At 48.3% G+C, this 22,179-nt stretch overlaps 1 protein-coding gene across 2 annotated transcripts; it reads left to right on the top strand.

Moving 5' to 3' along the window:
* The first annotated feature begins 11,285 nt into the window (after window positions 1-11,285).
* Window positions 11,286-21,085, top strand: Mcfd2 (multiple coagulation factor deficiency 2, ER cargo receptor complex subunit). 2 transcript variants are annotated; one of them, XM_052746510.1, is made up of 4 exons: window positions 11,286-11,357; window positions 16,959-17,116; window positions 18,038-18,197; window positions 19,643-21,085. In XM_052746510.1, exons 2-4 carry the CDS (start codon window positions 16,971-16,973, stop codon window positions 19,772-19,774), a joined length of 438 nt encoding a protein of 145 aa, XP_052602470.1. In that variant the 5' UTR covers window positions 11,286-11,357; window positions 16,959-16,970; the 3' UTR covers window positions 19,775-21,085. The 2 variants fall into 2 exon arrangements, with proteins under 2 accessions (XP_052602470.1, XP_052602469.1); XM_052746509.1 differs by having other exon boundaries at window positions 11,301-11,431.
* The last annotated feature ends 1,094 nt before the right edge of the window (window positions 21,086-22,179 follow it).

The raw sequence follows: 22,179 nt of genomic DNA, 5'->3' as shown, positions 1-22,179 counted from the left end.
CTTTACGTTTTTTAGGCCAACCCTGCCTCCCCAGTCTTGTGTTGTCTCACAGCCTGTGATCCATCCATTCGGAGGTCACCTTTTACTATTGCCAGGATTAACTGGCTCACAGCACTCCTGGCCCACGCTAGCTGGTGTCTTCACTATTAGTACTGAACGACCTTCTCGAGAGGTTGACATTAAAACTCTACCAGGGGGGCTAGAGAGGTGAAGAGCAATGGCTGCTCTTCCAGAGGACCCGGGTTCAATTCCCAGCTCCCACATGGCAGCTCACAACTGTAACTGCAGTTCTAGGGGATCTGACACCCTCACACAGACACACATGGGCAGACACACCAATGCACATAAAAATAAATTATGAAAAAAAGAAACTCCACCAGGTCTGGGTCAGTGGCCAACTGTCAGGAAAATGGCATGCAATCATTAGACCAAGGGCTGAAGCCCTGCATGGGTACGCTTCAAAATTGTCACTTCCTGTGTGGAACAGACACTCAGTAATTGTTATGTTAATTTTAGAATGTAAGGTGCCATAGGTGTGCCGGAGCCTGGGAGACAGAGCTCTGGAGTTTCTTTTACCCACACCCATCCACTTTGTGGCTGAGACACCAACACCTCCCTCCATGCTGGGGCCTCTGTCCCTTCTTGGCATCTCAGTGACGTGTTCTCTTTGGTTGCTTCTCTTACAAGACTGATGCCAGAGCCGCCTTCTCAGAGCAGGGCCCTGTTATGTCTTCCCATCTTCTGGGGGGGAGAGAGAGACAGAGAGACAGAGAGACAGAGAAAGGGAGAGAGAGAGAAGGAGGGAGAGAGAGAGAGCAAGGGAGGGAAAGAGGGAGAGAGAGAGAGAGAGAGAGAGAGAGAGAGAGAGAGAGGAGAAGAAGAAGAAGGGAGGGAGGGAGAGAGAGAGGGAGAGGGAGAGGGAGGGAGGGAAAGAGGGAGAGAGAGAGAGAGAGAGAGAGAGAGAGAGAGAGAGAGGAGGAGAAGAAGAAGGGAGGGAGGGAGAGAGAGAGGGAGAGGGAGAGGGAGGGAGGGAGAGAGGGAGAGAGAGAGGAAGGGAGGGAGAGAGAAGGAGAGAGAGAGAGAGAGAGAGAAGGAGGGAGAGAGAGAGAGCAAGGGAGGGAAAGAGGGAGACAGAGAGAGAGAGAGAGAGAGGAGAAGAAGAAGAAGAAGGGAGGGAGGGAGGGAAAGAGAGAGGGAGGGAGAGAGAGAGGGAGAGGGAGGGAGAGAAAGAGAAGGAGGGAGAGAGGAAGAGGAAGGGAGGGAAAGAGGGAGAGAGAGAGAGGAAGGGAGGGAGAGAGAAGGAGAGAGAGAGAGAGAGAGAGAGAAGGAGAGAGAGGGAGAGAGAGAGAGAGAGATTGCCTGAGGGAGAGAAATCACTCAGCCAGAGTGCTCAGAGCCTCCTCAGCTCTCTTCCTGATTAGTCACGCCATTCCTCAAGCCAGCTCTGAGTGTCTGGCTTTTCTGGTGACAGCACTTGTGTCTTATAAAACACAGCTTTGCTCTGTCTGTTTTCCAAGTCTCTTTTCCCTTCTTTCAACAATATTTTTTGAACTAAGCATGGTGACCTAGGTCTGTAATCGCAGCAGTTGGTAGACTATATTAGGAAGGTCATGAGCTCAAGGTCACTGAGTTCAAGGCCATGCTGAGCTATATAATGAGACCCTGTCTCAAAAAAAAAAAAAAAAATCAAAGGCTGGAGACGTGAGTTGGTGGTAGACAGTTTGCATTTACAGGGCTCTCGGTTCCATTCCCAGTGCCGAGAGGATAGTAGTTTGGGCTGTGAAGAAACATCACAGTTAAAGGAAAGCACATGAAAAATAATTTTTGTTTGTTTGTTTTTTGAGTCAGGGTTTCTCTGTGTAGCCCTGGCTGTCCTGGAACTCACTCTGTAGACCAGGCTGGCTTCAAACTCACAAAGAGCCACCTGCCTCTGACTCCTGAGTGCTGGGATCAAAGGTGTGCACCACCACACCTGGCTTAAAAGATAATTCTTGTAAAACAAACGTATTAACCTCCCATGAGGGTCAAGAAACAAGTTTTTTACCAACATCCTAGGAGCCTCCAATATGTCCCTTCCCAAACAACCTTCTGCCTCTTGAAGGCGACTATTGGATTTGTGGTAATTATGCTATTGCTTTCTAATATTTTTATCAAATTGAAGAAAATATTTTTATTCCCAGTTGTAAAAAATTAGATTGAAATTCAATTTCATAAACACTTTGCCTTTTTAGAGGGCCATGTCACTTTTCTGCTTTAAATCTATTAATGTGGTAAAATATTTCAGATGTTAAAGTGTCTTTGCATTTCTAGCATAAAATAAACCTATTTGTATTCATTTCCTATGGCTAATGTAATAAATTCATGAAACAACATACATTTATTGTTTTACAATTCAAAACCCCAAAGTGAATATTATGGACACAATCATCAGAAATGCATTCCTTTTAACATTATGTTTATTTATGTTAGTGTCTGTCTTAGTTAGGGTTTCTATTGCCATGAAGAAACACCATGATCATGGCAAATCTTATAAAGGACAACATTGAATTGAGCTTGCTGGCTTGCAGTTTCAGAGCTTTTTTCTACTATCATCATGGCAGGGAGCGTGGCGGCATGCAGGCAGACATGGTGCTGGAGAAGGAGCTGCTACATGTTGATATGCAGGCAACAGGAAGTGGACTATCACACTGGGTGGTATCTTGATCATATCTGAGACCCCCAAAGCCCCGCCTCCACAGTGACACACTTCCTCCAACAAAGCCACACCCACTCCAACAAAGCCACACCTCCTAATGGTGCCACTCTTTTTGGGGGCCATTTTCTTTTAAACTACCACAGTGTGTATGTGAGTGTGGGCATATATGCACGTGAATCAGGTATCTGAGGAAGCCAGAGTGTTGAATCCCCCTGGAACAGGGGTTACAGGCCTTTGTGAACTGCTTGTTCTGGGTGCTGAGAGCTGAACTTGAGTCCTCTGGAGTAGTACCCACTCTTAAAGGCTGAGGCATCTTGCCAGTCCCCTCTGAAAATCTCATACCTTTAAAAAATGTACCTTGATCAAATCCAGCCCTTGCTCCCTCTTCCACCTCTCTCGTTCTGTTTTTAAATTTTTGAGATTATAATTACATCTTTTCTCCCTCCTAACCCTCCCAAATATCCCTTCTGACTCTCTTTCAAATTCGTGGTTTCTTTTAAAAAACTGTTGTTACATACATATATAGATGTATATATCTATATTCCTAAATATAACCTGTTCAGTCTCAATAATGTTACTCATCTGTGAAAGAAAAAAAGAAATAAAAAGGAAAGGAAAGGACATGACTGCTCCCAGGTGTGGTGGAGGAGAAAGTTTATTGTAGATAAAAGGAAGAGCATAGCCAGAGGCAGGGACATCTGGGAGAGTCCAGGTGGACATGACCCTGAACCACATTAGGAGACAGGAAGGGGAAGGGAGAGGGAGAGAGGGGAACCAGGTGCAGCAGCCAGGAGGCCAAAGGTACAAAAGGGGAGGTAACCAAAATGTCTGGATATATAGGGAAGAGCCTCTGGGGAAAGGGCAGCCCAGCCCCTGGGCTGGAGAGTTCAGGGTAGGGGGCCGGGTATGCCAGTCATACTCGGTAACAGGTAGGGACTGAGGGATGCTGGGAGAACATGGCATCCAGGTCCACTTTGATATGTTAAATAGGCATCTCGGCCCTTTGTCCAGGGTTTGAAATTTAACAGTATGTATGTTGGGCTGACTATTTGGTATTGGATAAACAATTGGTGTGCTTGTCCTTGAAGAATCCGCCAATGTCAGCATTCCTCAGCGGCCTGCAGTTTTTCCGGAGTTGTCCTTATTCAGCTCCTGTTCAGCTGTCATACTGGTGAGACTTTATGGATGTGGCTTCTGACTTCACTAGGAGACACGGTCTCACAGCAAACTCCCGGATCCTCTGGTTCTTACAGTCTTTCTGCCCCCTCTTCCACAGTGTTCACAGTGTCTTGTAGAGGTATTTACTGATATGGGGCTCCACAACTCTGCATTTTAATTGGCTGTGGTTTTCTGTAATGGTCTCTGTTGCAAAGAGAAGTTTCATGCGGGGTGAGGACTGCACTTCCCTGTGGGTATAAGGACCAATGTTTAGAATGTAGTTAGGGACTGTGCTGGTTTAGTAAAGAATGTAGTGATGGTAGGTTCTCTCCCAAGATCCAGGACTTCACTAGCCCTGAGAAGTTGGCTAGGTTTCCAGTACCAGGCATGGTTTTCCTCTCATGAACAGGTATTAAATCCTATAGAGAGTGGTTGTTTTGCCAAGGTACATATACCACTACTACACGCTTAGGGTTATTATGCCATGCTGGTCGTTATGGTTCATAAGTGCCATAGCTGGGCAGGACTGGTGGTTGCTTCCCTCCTTTGGAAGCTTGCATGATGCCTTCTGGTACATGAAAGCCAGTCCTCAGGGAGGAGGCACTCGGGTCAGTTCCACCTTAAGGGCCTCTGGGCCCTGTGTCTGAAGTATATGGTGTCTTTAGCAATACGGACTTACCTCCTACCTCTGAAGGGCAACCAAGGTCAATAGCAATAGACTATATTTTAGAAGTTTCTTAACAACCCTGAAAAACAACTCAAAGGAGAGCTTCTCATGCCTGGTATTGGGGGTTGTGTTAGGTGGTCTTTGGCTCTTGGAGGGAGCACTGTCAGCCCAGACAAGAAATTTTTATTTAAACTACACACACACACACACACTTTTTTTTCATTTAAACTACATACATATATATACACACATATTTTCAGTATATCTGTAGTTTAAATGAAAATTCATGTATATATGAATTATATTCAGTCTAGGGTTTTTAGATAGCTAATGGTCTGATTCCTTATGATTTTTTCAGGCATCCTTACTATTATTTTCCCCTTCTTCTTCTGTATTTGCTTCTCCCCTCCCCCAAAGAACTACCCTCCATTTTCCATTTCCCCAATCAGATCTTTATTTCTCTTTTTATTTTTGTATCTCATTCAGTCCAGTTACTGCCCTGTTGGATGTTGACTGATCTTGTTAGCTGGATCTTGGGCAGGTCACCTAGCTACAGTGAGTTCATGTGTGCAATGACCATGTCATGTCCAGAAGAGAACATTTCAGAAGTCCCTCTCCATCCTCTGGCTCTTACGTTCTTTCCACCCCCTCTTCTAAGACGTCCCTGAGCAGATCTCCCTGAGCGGATGTGTGGGGTCTGTCGGAGTCCAGCTCTGATTGTTCCCACTTATCAAAGGGTTCTTGGGTGGAGGAGAGAGAAATGAGGAAATGATAGATAGAAAGATAGAAGGAGACGATAAGAAAGAGAAACAGGATAGCTTCAGGAGGGTCCTGGGTCAATATGCAGCCACCCAGAGGTTTATTCAAAAGGGATTTTTATAACATGCCAAGATGAGAGACAAAAGACCTCCCCCCTTGCAAGATCAAAGCACACCGTACAGCCAAGTGTAGATAGGCCCTTCCAAACACTTGGTAAACACGCCCCTGGCCAAATCATCTCATTATGCAGTCCTACTAGGTAAAGCAAGCTCAGCTTCTCTGACCTGAGTACGGTCTCACTAGATAGCCTCTGTGGGCCACCACACAGATGTCTCTGAGCAGTTGTCTCTGAGGGGATGTCCCGTTTAGGGCTAAGCACTCCATAGTCACCAATGCAAACTATGCTACTGCCTAGTAAAGTATGAGCATGCACCTGCTGCTGCTTTTTGCTTCTCTAAAATTCATGTACACCCGTTTTGGATGCATGCATCCTCAAAGGAGTTAACCCTAATGTCTCACCAGCTCCTACAGACATCGGGAGTCCAGTGCCCTCCATATTAAACACAGGTCCGTTGTTTTAGTCCATCTTATGTTGCCAGAATAGAATTCCCAAGTCTAGGTATTTTATAAAGGTATATCCTGGCTCGTGGCTCCAGATGTTGGGAAGTTCAAGACTATGACACCACTGGTGGCCTTCTGTGAGACAGAAGTGGAAGGCCAGTCACAAGTTGGCTCATGCAAAGGAAATAAAACCCAAGTGCAAGTTTTTTCTTTTTTATAACCACCAGCTCTCTCGAGTTAATTAATCCAGTCCCATAAGAATCAACCCATCCTCCAAAGACATTCACCTTTCTTAATGACCTAACACTTTTTAAAGGCCCTTCCTCCTAACATCGCCATGGCGGTAATTAAATTTCAGCATGAGCTCTCTACAGGGATAAAACGTATTCAGTCCACAGCACTCCTCCTTCAGGTCTAGCTTTGGCTTCCTGTAATTTAAGTTAGAGAGCAAATACCTAGCTAACATAAAAAGATAGGAAGTGCCAAGGGTTGTGGAAAATGTGGAGTGACAGAACTCACACGTGTTGACACAACCACCTGGAAAGACTTTGGTTGTACAAAGAGGAACATCTGCATTCCCTACATGTCAGCAGTTCTCCTCTTAGGTAAAAATCTAACAGAAATGTGAACACATATGCAACAAAAGACATATGTGCTCTACAATGTTCAGAGCAGAATTGTTGGTAACAGCCAAAAACCGGAAACTTCCTTGGGTGTCCATCAGTAGTACAACAGCGTACAATATTTGCGGACCCCATGGAATAGAATTCAGAAATGAGGCTGAATGATTCTACACTACACCAACAAGGATGGATCTCAAAATTGTGCTGAGTAGCTGAATATATAGCATATCCCTTTAATCCCAGCACTTGGGAGGCAGAGGCTGGTGAGTCTCTGTTAGAGGCCACTTGGTCTACATAGTGAGTTCCAGGCCAGTCAGGGCTATGTAGCAAGACTGTATCTTAAAAGAACAATTATACCTAGCAAAGGAGCCACAGACAAAAGAGTATGCAGTGTGTGACTCTATTTATGTAAGAGACAAAAACTAGGGAAAAGCATCCTGTATTGTTAGAGTCAGGATAACGTGTACCTTCGGAAAGGGTGGTATTTGGTTTTGTTTTTTACTGAGACAGGGTTTCTCTGTGTAGCCCTGGCTGTCCTGGATCTCGCTCTGCAGACCAGGCTGGCCTCAAACTCACAGAGATCTGCCTATCTCTCTGCTTCCTAGGTGCTGGGCTAAAGGCATGTGCCACCGTACTTGGCATGTTGGTAATGTTCTAATTCTTGTTCTAGGTGCTAATCATGTGGATGTAGTCTCTGAAAGCTCACTGAGTTGAACATTTTCCTATAATTTCTTTATGTGTATGGGTGTTTTGAATGCATGTATGTTTGTGCATCACGTGTGTGCCAGTAGAGACCAGAGGACAGCACCAGATCTCCCTGGAACTGCAGTTACAAATGGTTGTGAGCCCCCATGTGGGTGCTGGGAACTGAACATAGTTCTTCTGCAAGAACACCTGCTCTTAACCACTGAGCCACCTCTTCAGCCCCATTAGGACATTTTCTTTTCTTTCTTTCTTTTTTTTTTTTTTTTTTTTTTTTTAGCACGTGCTTTTCTTCAACTGTATATACACACAATGTAAATAAGCCTGCAGGGAAACACTTTCAATCTGCAGTGTGAACAGATGGCAAGAGCTTCCATTCAAGAAAACAGAGACTAGAAAACATGGTATAGTCAGTCAGCAATTCCCATCTACTGCTGCCAAATAGAAATAGCAGGGTTTCTTCGGTGGCAATGTAGTAGGTTCTTAGTGGGAAAATGCAGAAGTCCCGCCCTTAATCTGTCTTCTAATTCTACAGAATGCACTTGAGTTGAATCCCACTCCTGGCTGGAGAGAATTCTGGGGTCTGGGGATTGCCATAGGGTTGACCATCCGCATCAGCATGTTGTTGACCAGGCTTGATATTTGAAGGCCACATGATTCAGTAATTCATTAGACATCTAGTCAATGTGAAATAGCTCACCTAGGGAGTCCTTAAGTTGCTTTGTATTAAATATTTCAATTTATTTTTCCCAAATGTGAACAGAGGTGCAAAAAGGTACATGTTTAAAGCAGCACTGTCTGTAATTGCCTCAAACTGGATTTTTTCCCCATGTCCACCAATCATACATTTATATAGTTTTGAATGCTCATAGCAACACCAGGAGTTATAAATTGAAGTATTATTTTCATCCCATTCTCACGCACCCTGGCATCCTCTCCACAGACAAAACATGATTTTCAAGCAATTCAAAATCACACTTGAGCAAGGAGACGCCACCTACTTGCTAGCTACTTGGGGCCTCAGTCTTGTCTCATAATAAAGTTTTTGTTTTGTTTTTTTCTTTCCCCACTTGTGCTGGTTTGGACTTAAGCACACAAAGGAAATGGGTCATTTAAATCCCACAACAAGGCTCCAGCCCGTGGGGCTCTTGGCCAGTTCAGTTAACAGGCTGCAGACCAAGATCCTCTTTAATCTGTGCTTTCAAATCCAACTGTTTCTAACCTAGATTTGCCATTCCGTTGAAGGACTTTGTAGAAAGCTACTAACAAAGGTCAATGTTCACAGATATTCTAGATAGTTCTTAGAATACAACTATGCTTGGCATGTGGACTGTGCTCAAGGTCCAGCAAGTGGCAGCCACTTGGCAGTTTCACTATTTTCCAACTTTCCAGTTTGGAGCGGAGACCCTTTTGCCACCAGCTCCCTTCATCTAGTCAGATTGGTCTCAAGTTACACAACAGCCACCTCAAAATCACAGAGGTGGCTTCTCACCCACGGCCCAAGCTTGGGTAAGAATGGATGGAAACAGACCCCTCAGCTGGGAAGCCATCTCAGGGGCTCCCATAGCGGAGGATGGGTCCTTGGAATAGAATCGTAGGAGGGAGGAAGAGGTGTAAATGTGTTTTAAAGTCGTCTGTTTTGACAGCACAAAGAGCCTTGCTGGAAGAGTGTAGGCAAAAGTGACGGAGTCATGAAGACCTCCAAGAATTTTAACCCCATCAACCGAATGAGTATCAGTGATACAGCTACGACAGGCAAGACTGAGGAACACACAGGTGTGAGGGGGAGAGTCGAGATTTTGGGAGGATTAGTTAAACTGGAGATACCATTCACCCATTCATATGGAAATGGAAAGGAGGCAATTTCTTACAGGAACTAAAAAGGATAAGGAGAGGTGATCTGAAGATAAACATATACGGAAAAGACGGCTCATCAGGAAAGTACGGCCATACAAGCCAGCGGACCTGAGCTTGGACCACCAGCACCCACAAGACAGCCTGGCATGGTCAAAACTGTCTGTCGTCTCAGTGCTGGAGAAGGGAGGTGCAGGGACAACAGGATTCCTGGAGCTCAGCAGCTGGTCATCCAGCCTTGCCAAACTGATGAACTCCAGGTTCATCGAGAGACCCTGTCTCAAAATAAGAGAAGAGGGACAGAGGAAAGTAGTCAATGTAGATTTATGGCATCCACACATAAACACACACACACATAAAAATACATCACATACACACATACAAAACCCTTTTTGGGAGTTCATTTTCATGCAACTGGGTTTTCAAGCACAAGACTAGATGAAATAACATTGTGTCGATAGAGAAGGGCATTCAGGACCTCTGCATATCTTTATTTGTACATTGAGAATGTGAAGCCAAAACAGCCAAGAAAGAGTAACCAGCCAGACAGGCGAACAAAGAGTGCAGGATCAGAAAACAAAGGGAAATGCTTCAGGTGGTGGTGGTTGTTGTTGGTTGTTGTTGTTGTTGGTGGTGGTGGTTGTTGTTGTTGGTGGTGGTATGGTTGTTGCTGTTGTTAGCGGTGGTGGTGGTTTGTTGGTGGTGATGGTGTGGTTGGTGGTTGTGGTGGTTGGTTGTGATGGTGGCTGGTGGTGGTGGTTGTTGTTGTTGGTGGTGTGTGTGTGTTGTTGTTGGTGTGTGTGTGTGTGTGTGTGTGTGTGTGTGATGAACAGTGTTGAGAAAGTAAGCAAGCCGAAAGAGACCACTGGCTTTGCATGGGGATTGCCATTTCAATAGCACTGAGAGAAAGGACCAGAAGACAAGCTTGCATGCTGATAGGAACGGTCAGGTACAAAGAGATAACAAAAGAGAGCATCCGTAGAAAAAGTGAACTGCCTGGCTTGGTGGCAAACGCCCATTAAAAAAAAACAAAAAACTCCTGGGAGTGGAGGGAGGAGGATTAGGAGTTCCGGGCTACCCCCACCTACATAGTGAGATCCAGGTCAGCCTGAGCTACATGAAGTTCTGCCTTATAAAAAAAGGAAAAGGAAAAAAAAAAAAAGATGGAAGAATTGGCTAGATAGACTGAAGATGCAGTCCAGTTACTGGTTCCTGAGCTTCTTAAAAGAAGGACTGTAAACTACCTGTATTTGTAGCTTCCAGGACAGTGCCGCAGAGGTAGAAGATGCCCAACTCTGGTGGATCTAACAAATAAGACGGATGGATTCACGGCAGGTGCATGGTACCTGGAATGAACTGGATCAAATTAATTGAAACTTCAAAATGAGATGGAATGTTGTGCTAATAATCTCTTTAGGGACTCTGGGGCTTTTTTTTCTCCCTATGGGATAATGTTGAAATTTTAATCTGGGATGAAAGAGGGAGGGGGAGACAAAGACAATACTGTTGGCCCATTTTCAAGGCCTTAAGGAAGCGGGGGCGGGGGCTCTTATATAATCTCTTTACACAGTTACTCTCTCCCCTTTTTGATGTAGGCGCCTCTGGGGGAAAAAAAACGATTATGTTTCTGTATGGATACAAACGGGAGAAGAATTTAAAAATGTACAGTTCTAAGCTCCTACATTCAACCGGTCTATACACATTCACCGAATGACAATTTCCTGTAAGAGAAATGGGCAGGATCGTTTTTGAAAAGATAGTCTTCTCTCAAATAATAAAAAGAGACGATTTCAGGAACCTCACAAGCTGGGTCGTCCATAAAGTCTTGGAGGAGCAAGCTATTGACGCTGAGGAATGGGGCAAAGAGAAAATGGAAAGTAGGCTGATCTGAGAAACGATCACGGCCCCGGGCGAGCACCGGCATCTTTCAAGCGGTTTCATTAGGGCAGGAGTTTGGGGTTTTACTCTCTTGACACCCAGTTTGTAGCGAGAGGAACCGGAGGAACCAAGAGATCCCGCCAAAGGATAGAGAAGGCGTGGCTGGTCAGCTTTGGACTCCGCCCCATCCGGATCCTGCAACCCACAGCCCACGTCGAGCCACGTCCCGGGGCTTCCGGGGTTGCCTAGCAACTAGCGCGCCGCTGGGGCTCCGGGGGGCCGGAGCAGCAGGGTGTCGCCCTCGGGAGGCGGGTCCGGCCCGGCCGGCTGCCCGAGACACGTGGACTCACCGGAGCGGGCCGACGCGGGGGGGCGTGGCCGACGGTCCCCCGGTGGGCGGGGCGGAGGCGGTGCGCGTGCGCGGCGGAGCGGGCGTGCGGGTCCGGCGGCGGGGCCGAGAGTAAGCGCCCGGGGGGACGGTAGCTGGCAAGGCTCAGACGGGAGTGCTTCGCGACCGCGTCGGGGCTTGTCAGGGTGAGCGGACCCGCGGGCGGGAAGCCTGACCCGCAGGGCAGAGATCGGTGGGCCATGCCGGGCGATTGGGGCTCGGGATGGAAAGGCCGGAGTGGCGGGGTGGAGGGCGCCGACCACCCGGGCGCAGCGGGACCTGTGGTCCACGGAGGCAGCCTGTCTTCCGAGGGGGGCTTCGGGGCCAGACGTGTCTGCCGGGATGAGCCCCGCGCTCAGCCGCTGGGGCAGGCAGCGGGGCGGGTGTCACAGCAGGCTGTGGAGCCAGCTGTGGGGCCAGCTGTGTGGGCCAGACATTGACCCCGGCTGGCCTGGGAGCACGCGGCCCGCGGGCGTTACTCCAGCTGCCCCTGGCTCCCCCGTCCTCCTGGGGGCAGACCCACAGGTCCTTTTGTTCCGGCGGGGTTGGCCAGCCTGAACCTGGGCGGTTGGAAAGACAAGGGATGCTCGTTTTTCTTGTTTTCCCTCTCTGGAGCGTGGCACCTCCATCCACACAGATGCCCACACCAAGAGGCCTGGGCGTCATTCTCGCCTGCACGCCTCAGATCCATCGAACCCATTCAAAGCTCTCATTTTCCCGGACACCTTTCTGCCCTAGGTGATTCATCCCCTCCTCTCTGCTCCTTTGGTTATTTCTGAGCCTCTTCAGTTCATCCAGTACCGAGGAACTAGAGACGTGGTCATATGCCCCGCCACCCCTGCCCATCCCCTTGCCCTTCTGTGGATTCTCACCGCCCTTTCAAGCTCTTGCACAGGGCCTGCAAAGGCTGCTGTGACTCACCTCTTTGTGGACCCGTCCCTCCACAATTGATTATTCTGCACCTACATTGGACCCAAGTCTTTCCTGAGTTTAGGGGTTCACTGTCATATGTTCCTTATAGGAGGGGCACAGTGTTTTGGTTGAAATATTTCTTTTTCATGCTGCCTGCGACATTCCAAGTGTGAGTGGGGGCTTATGTGAAACCCTTAGGTGCCTCTTTTAGTGGCGTCTGTTTTGCATAAGGCTGTGTGTGATCTGTGATCGAGGAGTCAGCCTGTGTCAACAGCCCTGTTCTCACAGCCTTCACAGTTCTGCTCTGTTACTAGGCTGTTAGTTAAATGTGTAAGAGTAGCATGGCTTTTCTGTGGCTTCCCCCGATAAACAGATCAGACTATTAAACGCCAGCCTGGTCAGGACAAGTTTTCAACCTCAGCCCATGGAGAGGTGTCTTTAACCTGGAACCTTACTGGTTACTTTTACTTCGAGACCATCTGGTCTCGAGACCATGGCAAACTAAGGAAGTACTGGCCAGTCTTCTCTGGCTTTGACTCTGGGTGCGGGATATCTGGATGTTGTCAAATGTACCTGCTTTGAATGTAAATTTTCTTTTTCTTTTTCTTTTTCTTTTTCAAGACAGGGTTTTTCTGTGTATCTTTGGCTGTCCTGGAACTCACTCTGTAGACCAGGCTGCCTTGAACTCACAGAGATCAGCCTGCCTCTCCCTCTGGAGTGCTGGGATTAAAGGTGTGGACCACCATACCTAGCTGAATGTAAATTCTTAACGAAGGGCCCCAGGGCTTAGAAAAAAGCTGCTGACAGCTGCTAGGAGGAAACCTCACTTACTGATAGGAAAAAAGACACAATTCCAGGGGAAGGGTGGGAATGCTCCAAAGGAAAGTTCAAGCTTAGGCCGGAGCCTCTGAGATAAAGACTGACAGATTGTTGTGCCACATCTGATTCAGACCAGGCTCTCCCCAGGCCAGCTCAGCATTGTTGAGTACGCAGACGCAGACGAGAGAAGGCAAGGTCCTGGCCTTTGGAAAGGGGAAAAAGGGAAACAGGAAGGAGGAAACAGACAAGGAAGTAGGCGGTGTTAGCTGCAAGAGTCTTTGGGTCACGTTTGAACCAGGCCTAGAAGGAATGACCAGATGCGGTTGGTGGGAACAGAGGCCACAGGAGCAGTGAGGGGAACCTCGTTGGAGTCAAGGTTCTGAGGGAGGTCAGCATTGCCCCGCCAGACTCAAGCTGCTCCTTGTGATGAATGCTGAGGCATGGGTCATTTTCCAAAGCCCCCTCTGGATCTGGCGGTAGTGTCACCCCACTGATAGCCTGCGTTAATGGGGCTGATCTCTTGGGCTTAGCAATATCCTTTTCCTCTTTCGCTGCTATATGTGGGTCTTTCCCAAAGCTGCACATTCTGTTGAAGACAATCTTCCCCAAAAGATGAGGAACAATCTTCGGTCAAGAGTATATAAGTAGTTGTGCTAACCTATAAATGACCCATTTATAGAGGACATAGGATAGTCAACTCTCCAAGGCTGCAGATACAGCAAAATAAGGCTCTATCCTGTAGTTTGTTTGTTTGTTTGTTTGTTTTTACTCTTTGGGGGCCTGCCACCCAGCTCCCAAATAAATATGCAAAGACTTATTCTTACTTATGCCCGGCCTTAGCTTGGCTTGTTTCTAGCCAGCTTTTCTAACTTAAATTATCCCATTTCTCTTTAACTACATTTTACCTCTGTGCTTTTTACCTTTCTTTATTCTATATATCTTCCTTTCCTTCTTACACCATCACTGGCTGGGTGACTGACCTGGTGTCCTTCTCTCCTCCTTTTCTCGATCCTCACCCTTTCCCCTACCCTAGAGTTCTCCTATTTATTTTCTCTGCCCGCCAGCCCCGCCTATTTCTCTCTCCTGCCTAGCTATTGGCTGTTCAGCTCTTTATTAGATCATCAGGTGTTTTAGGCAGCAGAGTAACACAGCTTTACAGAGTTAAACAAATGCAACATAAAAGAACGCAACACATCTTTGCATCATTAGACATATTCTACAGCATAAAGGAATGTAATATATCTTAAACTAATATTCCACAACACTACACATGGTCATCTGCCTGTCTTTTGGAAAGGAGAATCAGTCAGTCAGTCCATCTCTCCTCACCTGGATTTTTCTCTAGCTTGGCCAGTGCAATTTCCTGAAGGCCAGTGAGCTTGGGAACTAACTCTTGGGGCTTCTCTTCCAAGCAGTGTGCCCATGGCCTCGAACTAAGTAATGGGAATGTGAATGATGCAACTTGTTCTTTGGGCAGCATGGAGCATTTGGTTTTCTTTTGACGGAGCAGTTTAATTTGACAGGTGGCAGTCCTTTCCTCTTGTCATTATAGTGCTTGTGGGCTCTTCCTTCTGGTTGAGAACCTGCTGCAGTGTGCTCAGTGGTTCTTGGCTTTTATGCTGTGTCCCTTGAAGAAAGGATAACCTGGGCTCACAGTTCCTGTGTTTATTAATCATGTGGTTACTCTTTGTTATTACGTGAGTAGAAAACATCCCCATAGATACACATCCCAACTGGATCCAACCATGTTGGTAGTGGAAAGGGCTCCATGGATTCAGTGATCACCCAACCCAACCGTCTGTCTAATAGCTTCAAAGGTCTACCTTTGAAGTTACACTGATGTCAGAACTTGGCTGCAGGCTGGGGCGATAGCCCAGTGGGTACACTGCTTGCAGCTTGAGGCCTGGGATTCCAACACCCAGCACCCACATAAATGCCAGGAGTATGTGGCAGCTGTCTATAATCTCAGTGCTTGGGAGGTAGGTCTAGGGGGATAGGAAGCTCGCTAGGTAAACTAGCTGAGTCAGCAAGCCTGGGCTTCAGTGAGAGACCCTGCCTGCCTGAGTATATGAAGTAGAGAACAATTGTGGAAGACACCTGAAATCAACCCGGCCTCCACACACACTCGTTGTGCAGACCAGACTGGCCTCCAGTTTACAGAGATTCATCTGCCACTGCTTCCCAAGTGCTGGGGCTGAAAGGGAGTACCACCATGCCCAGTTATAGTAGACATTTTGAAATAGTAGAAAAATAAAAAGAATCATAATTTAACAGTCTTTGTTAAAACAGTGTACTGTGTGTGTATATATGCTTTACAACGATGAATTATGGGTAGACTTTTGGCACCTGCCTTTTTATTTACTCTGTATTAGAAATCTTAGGCAGAAGGACAGGCGTCGTGATGTCACTGCACAGTAGTCAGGCTGGATACTGTTTTTTTGCACCCTGAAAGTTATTCTTCCCAGTGGTTGCTGCTCCCTTCACAGGGACAGGAGATGGGCGACTTAGATTAAGAAAATCTTTGTAACTGTCATAGGATGGCATACTCTCTCAGGTCCTCCCTGAGAGCATTCAGGATAGGTGAAGGACCACAGGGCCACTGCTTCCCAGCCCCTGGTACAAGGAGGAGACAGCATGGCTTGAGAGCTGTGCTCTTAAGTTTACAGAATGTTGAGGGGGGACCTGAACATCATGCTTTGTCTTTACTGCTGAAGGTTTGGGGTCCTGCTACTGTTAGTCATGGTGGAATTGGCTCTGCCTTTTGAGGTTGAGAACGCCAGACTGTATTTGAGGTCCTGAGCTGTCTTTCCCTTCCGTTCTGAGGTGAGTCTCCAGTCTAAGCCCAGAAAGGACAGGACTTTGCATTGAGCCGCCCACTAGTTAATGAAGGCCTACCCACGGAATGACCTAAGATGGTCTCCAGGGAGCTTGCCAGGTGCCTGAATTGTCTTGTTGAGCTCAATTCCAAGTGTCATCAGGATGCAATCTGAATCGCTGTCTAACTTTCCTTTCCAATGCTCTCACCATGTTCAGTCATGAGCCCCTCAGGATCCTGGCAAGTGGACAGGTGGGGGGATGGCCTCTTTTCCAAATCGCTGCTTTGAGGTTGTTGTGACCAGCCTGATGGCTTCCCTCCGCTTCCATGGTCCTGTCTTCCGGTCCTGCCCCACTCCATCCCTTTTCATCAAACCCCTGAAGCCAAGCCAGCCTGTGAGCTCATCTCACTGTCAGTTGCTCCCCTTGTTCTCAGGAAATGTCAGCCTCTTGGCTCCGCGTGCGCAGTCTGTTCCCCTTTCCCCCTGCCACGGCTCTGGCTGCCTACCCTGAGACCAGACTCCCTTCCTGCACCTGCTCCCACTTGCCTGCCGTCATCCCCCTGTCCAGTGTGCCTGCTGTCTGTCTGTCTGTCCAGGCCTAGCTGAAGTATCACCGCGTCAGCCAGCCTTCTCCGGTATTCCTTCACCCAAGGAAATTGCTTCAAAACTCCCGAAGGGTTTTTCTTTTTCGAGAATCCCTTATTCTGCTTTTGCTGTACTCCAGTAGGAAGCGTTTCTCTCTGTGGGCTTACAGGCAGGACTAGTCTTTGGATCCTTTCAAGCTCTCTCCGGCTGCTCAGCCCTCTGACGTTCTATCAGGAAACACTGTGGCCCTCTACTGTCCACGTCAGTGATGGGAGCAGGAGAGCCAGTGGCAGAGCTGGACTTTTTCTGTGGTCCTGGGAGTGGAACCCAGAACCTGGTGCATGCTGGGCAAGGGCTCTACCACTGAGCTCCAGCCCCACAGCTGAGCCAGAGCTGGTCTGAAGTGCCCTTGTCTGCAGCCCGCCACCTCGCAGGTTTCCCAGGAGCATATGTTCCTGTTGGAACAGCATATACAGCTGTTGGAAGGCACCTGAGCTCTGGGGCTCTGCCTTCATCTTCTTCTGTGTTTCCCTCCTCCCAGGTACCGGTCACCATGACATCCCTGCGTCTGCTCAGAGCTCCCTTCCTGTGTGTCCTGCTCTGGGCCTGTAGTGCCCCAGGTGCCAGGGCCCATGAGCACGGGGCTGGCAGCCAGCATGGCAGCGTGGGTTTGGACAAGAACACAGTGCACGACCAAGAGTATGTATTCTGCTGGGGCTGGGGCTGGGCCCCCTCACCTGTGGCTACAGCCACAGGGCACCCCGCCTTCTTGCCCTTCGTGCCCATTTATAGGGCTCCTGGACATTTTTCAAGGGTGGTGTTTATCCCTCGGGACTCCTAGTTGTAAGGTATTCTGTCTTTATCATCTCACAGGCGGAGGCTCTTGAAGCCTAAATGCAGTGAACTGTTGTCAGAATTTAGTCTTCCTCTTTTACCCCTCCCCCACCCAACACGCGAAGTAGCAGAATCCAGACTCTAATCATGGCTTCCTGATTCTGACAAGATTTGTTTGTTTTGTTTTGTTTTTTCGAGACAGGGTTTCTCTGTAGCTTTGGAGCCTGTCCTGGAACTCACTCTGTAGCCCAGGCTGGCCTTGAACTCATAGAGATCTGCCTGCTTCTGCCTCCCGAGTGCTGGGATTAAAGGCGTGCGCCACCACCGCCCGGCTGACAAGATTTTTTTTAGTGACATGTTCAAACGCTGAGTCTTTCTTGGCGAGTAAGTTTCACACATTATACTTTGTTACCCATTATTTTGAAATGGGGTCTCAGTATGTGGCCTTGGCTGGTCTGGCACTTGCTGTGTAGAACAGGCCTCGAACTCTCAGAGATCCATCTGCCTCTGCCTCCTGAGTAGGATTAAAAGCATGTGCCATCATCCCTGTTCTAATCTTTTTTAAAATTACTGTTTAAATTGGTAGCTCAAGAATATTGCAGGCAAATTCTGACATAAAGAGAAGGCACCTCTGTCCCCCGCGAGAAGAGGTGGCCTGTGTGTTTGGCCCCTTTCGTGGCCCTGGCTGGATGTGGTGCCCTTGAACGTGGTCTGTTTCTGCACTGGGTACAGTTTTCCTTCTCAGGGTTCTTAAGGTTTTGGCATGTTCGGATTGCTGGCTTCCAGGCATATCATGGAACATCTGGAAGGTGTCATCGACAAACCAGAGAACGAGATGTCCCCTCAAGAACTGCAGCTCCACTATTTCAAAATGCACGATTACGATGGCAATAATTTGCTTGACGGCTTAGAACTCTCCACGGCCATCACTCATGTCCATAAGGAGGTAGGTCAGGGAGTTCAGTGGGGGTGTCTGGGTAGACTGGTGCCCAGGCTTGGCGACTGGTGCTCTGCTCGCCCCCAGCAGTGCCTCCCTGCTTCTGCCTGCCTCTCCCCACCTCCCCAGAGAGGCCGAGCTGGAGGCCCAGACTGGGCCAAGGCTTGGGCGTTCCTGCTGTATCTGGAGTTGGAGGGTCCAGCCTGAGAAGACAAGCACAGGAAAGAGGCAATTTCATCTGGAGAGTAGCCGCTCCAGGATCCAGGGGCAGAAGCTTAGGAAGTAGCTGGGGTCGTGTCAGATTGTGTGGAGCTCCCTGGTGTCCCAAGGCACTTTGAAGTAGAGATGTCTGGGGCTCCACAGCCACCCTGAGCAGGGCAGACACTGTTGTTACTCCTCTTCTAGCTGAGGGGATTGCGATCGAGATCTTGTGCCTCCAGAGTTAATGTCTTCCCCTCTGCTCAGGGGGCTGGGGGTGGAGATGAGGAGAGGAGGGGCACCACAAGTTCAGTGTGGGGTTCGCCCAGAGATGAGGAGAGGAGAGGAGGGCCACCACAAGCTCAGTGTGGGGTTTGCTCTGGGCAGTAGGGAGCACAAGCAGGTTTTCACTGGAGCACTGTTTGGGGAGGATCCTGTGTGGTAGGGATGGTAAGTGAGGGGAGACTAGTGCCTGGGGCGGGGTTAGGGCCCAGCAGTCCTGTCACATGAGGTCGTGGAGGCCAGAGATGTGGAAAACAGGTGTGGGAGATGTGGCCAAGGGAGAGCTGGCCCTGTGAAACTGGCAGCTTTGCGGCTGGCACAGCCCTCCTACCCCAGCCTTTAGAGCGGGACAGTGATTGCTCTTCAGAGAGCGTGCACTCTAACACAGCCCTCCTACCCCAGCCTTTAGAGCGGGACAGTGATTGCTCTTCAGAGAGCGTGCACTCTAACACAGCCCTCCTACCCCAGCCGTTAGAGCGGGACAGTGATTGCTCTTCAGAGAGCGTGCACTCTAACCGTTGGCAGGGTTTTCTTCCTCTTGTCCTGACCCTGAGGTCAGCATGCCACTGTTTGCATTTTCTTAGGCGACTTGTGCAGGGGGTTCAGGCGGTGAGTGTTTTTCTTAGGACGGGTATATGGATCATAGGTTCTGACAAACAGTTCTTTGTAGTCCTGACCGGGCTTTCTACAGCAGCCATACATTACTTTCATAACTAAGAAAGTAAACAGTAGTTTTTTAAGCAAAAAGCAAGGACCTGTTTTGGTCATCTCTTCCTTGTAACTGGCATGTAGTTCCTCATGTGGATTCTTATCAATTGGCACTGTCTGCCGTATGGCTTGAGTCTGGACTCCTAGAAGTGGCCACACGTTAGTTACCTGCAAAGCTTCTAGCTGAGTCGAGCGTGGCTCTTCTAGGTATTTGCTAGTGCACCGTTGTGACTCCGCACCTCGTCACCTCACTCACTTTTTCACAGGAGGGGAGTGAGCAGGCGCCCGTCATGAGCGAAGATGAGCTGATGAACATCATCGACGGCGTCCTGCGAGACGACGACAAGAACAATGACGGCTACATCGACTATGCCGAGTTCGCAAAGTCACTGCAGTAGATGCGTGCGTTCGGCTCTCTAGTTAGATGCGAATGTGACCCTTGATAATGTGATGGAGCGTGTCTGTAATGCACACAACTCATTTCCATCTACTGCTACCACACTTGGGTAAGATCCTGTGGCAGTTTGGTACACTGGGGTGGGAGGAAGCCAAAAGGAATACCGAGAGGGGAAGTGAATAATGGGACAGGCCTCGGTCCCCAAGTGCTTTTCAACCTGTCGGACTAGTGCTGGATGAGAATCTTCCGAAGGGTGTTGGATGTGATTCCCAAGCTCTCAGGAACTTGACTGTCGAATGCCACTCTAATTTCTTGATGTTAATTCATGCTACCTGAAAAGTACAGACTGTATGCTCTGCCAAGTGGACGCTGCTCAGTAACAGTGGAGGGAAAACATGAAAGCTACATGTTTTCCCTAGTGGGTCCTGTCTCCAGGCAAGTGTGGTCAGTATTCTGTCCCCTGGCGCACAGCATCCCTTGCTTTGGGCAAGTGGTTATATGCTAGTGTATATTAAAGCCACAGCATAAAGAGAATGGCACCCATTGAGTTCAGCCAGATGCAGAGTCTTAAGATTGTGTGTCCGCTGGCATTTTGGAGATGAGACACCACTAGCCTAAATAATTAGCCTTTTTCAGTTCTTCAGTATTTTATACACCTACTGCCACAGCCAGCCTGGAAGAGACCTTGACGTTGAGAGTGTTCTCTAATCATATCCACTGTTTGAGCGTTGCTATCCCTGTATTTCATCCTTTCTTCCAGGGCTCCCTCCATGCTGTATGAACTATTGGCTTGACATTGTAGGGTTAAACTATCAGCTGTTCTAGCCTGAGTGAGACCCTAAAAGATCAGTCACTCAGAGTGGTGATTAACCTCATCCAAGTTTTGAAGGAATGTTTTAAAAATTACCTCTTCGAGCCTGAATATGAGAATTCGTTTCCTTTCAGGGAAGATCAGAAAAGGAAGCCTAAAGCCCTTTAGCATTGTCAATCTTAGTAGTAGCTGAAAGAGAAGCAGCCGCATGGTGTAATTTGCCTTGTGGGATGTGACAGACACACTATAAAAGAGAATCATCCAGAATGATGGCAGGATTGGAAAGGGAAACCCAATCAGATTTGCTTTAAGACGTATAGAGACTTATTTTCTTTATTAAAGTATTCTTGTAAGAAAACTTAAGTATTTGTAAGACGGTTTCCTGTGTCAAGTATTTGTGCAATCAGAGCTGACTTGTAACTATTCTTGTAATGTCTCATTATTTTGAAAGATTTATATAATGAACTCTGGCTGTCTGACAATAAAATGGATGAAAAACCAGGAGCAGCCGATTCTGTCCCCACCGTCTTTCCCCCATGGCATTTATACACGCCTGCCTTTCTTCCAGGAGCTGGGACATAGTTGACTGGACCCTGTTCCTTTTTGCAGAGCAGATTCTTTTTTTTTTTTCCATTTAAAAAAAAGTTTTATTTTATTTTTCTTTATTAAGAAATTTTCTACTCCTCATGCTATCCACAGACCTCCCCCCTCGTCCTTCCTCCCACCTCCCAGCCCTCTTTCTCAAGCCACTCTACATCCCCCAAATTGAGGTCTCCCATGGGGAGTCAGCAGAGCCCAGCTCACTGAGCCTAGGCAGGTCCAAGCCCCTTCCCACTGCACCAAGGCTGTGCAAGGTGTCACACCACAGGCACCGGATTCCCAGAAGCCTGCCCGTGTACCAGGGACAGATCCCAATCCTCTTGCCTGCGTGCCCTCCCCCTCCCCCTCCCCGAAACAGTTAGAGCCAAACAACCGTCTTCCATATCCAGAGGGCCTAGTCCAGTCCCATGGGGGCTCCACAGCCACCAGTCCACAGTTAACGGGCTTCCTCTAGTGTGGTCTGTCATCTCTGCACGTCCTCCCATCAGGATCTCGACGTCCCTCGCCTGTAATATCCCTCCTCTGCAGAGCAGATTCTTAGTGACCAGAGTCACTTTCCCCTTGGGCATGTTTTTTATCCTGATGGAAGTCACTTTTGAATCTCTGCTCGCCAGGCCACATTCCGATTGTGTCTCTAGGGCAGGTGACTACAGCGTTTCAACCCTTGAGTCCGGTGACCTTTTCAGTTAGATCACATTATCGGAGCAGTCCCAGGTCCAAGTGTCAAGCAGTCGCTCTCCTGCATTCTGAAAAGGACACACTTTGTTCTGCCTATTGACAAAGGTTCCGATCCCACTTCCACCACCACCACCCCCCCACAAAGACCTTTGGACTGTGACTGGCCGTCATGCACAGCTGCCCCTCTGGACTGGAAGAACCTTACTGTCCGGCAGCTGGGAAGGGAGTCATCAAGGATGGGGAAAAAGGGTCTTCAAAGATAGACTTGGACGTCAGGCAGGCAAGGAGGGGCCCTTCCTTAATGGCTAGCCGTTCAT

The sequence above is a fragment of the Peromyscus californicus genome, unplaced genomic scaffold (genome assembly GCF_007827085.1).
Source record: "Peromyscus californicus insignis strain IS unplaced genomic scaffold, ASM782708v3 Scaffold_1__1_contigs__length_55948999, whole genome shotgun sequence".
NCBI classification, from domain to species: domain Eukaryota; kingdom Metazoa; phylum Chordata; class Mammalia; order Rodentia; family Cricetidae; genus Peromyscus; species Peromyscus californicus.
Note: the sequence above shows the minus strand (reverse complement) of the source record. Positions and strands in the feature narration are given on the sequence as shown.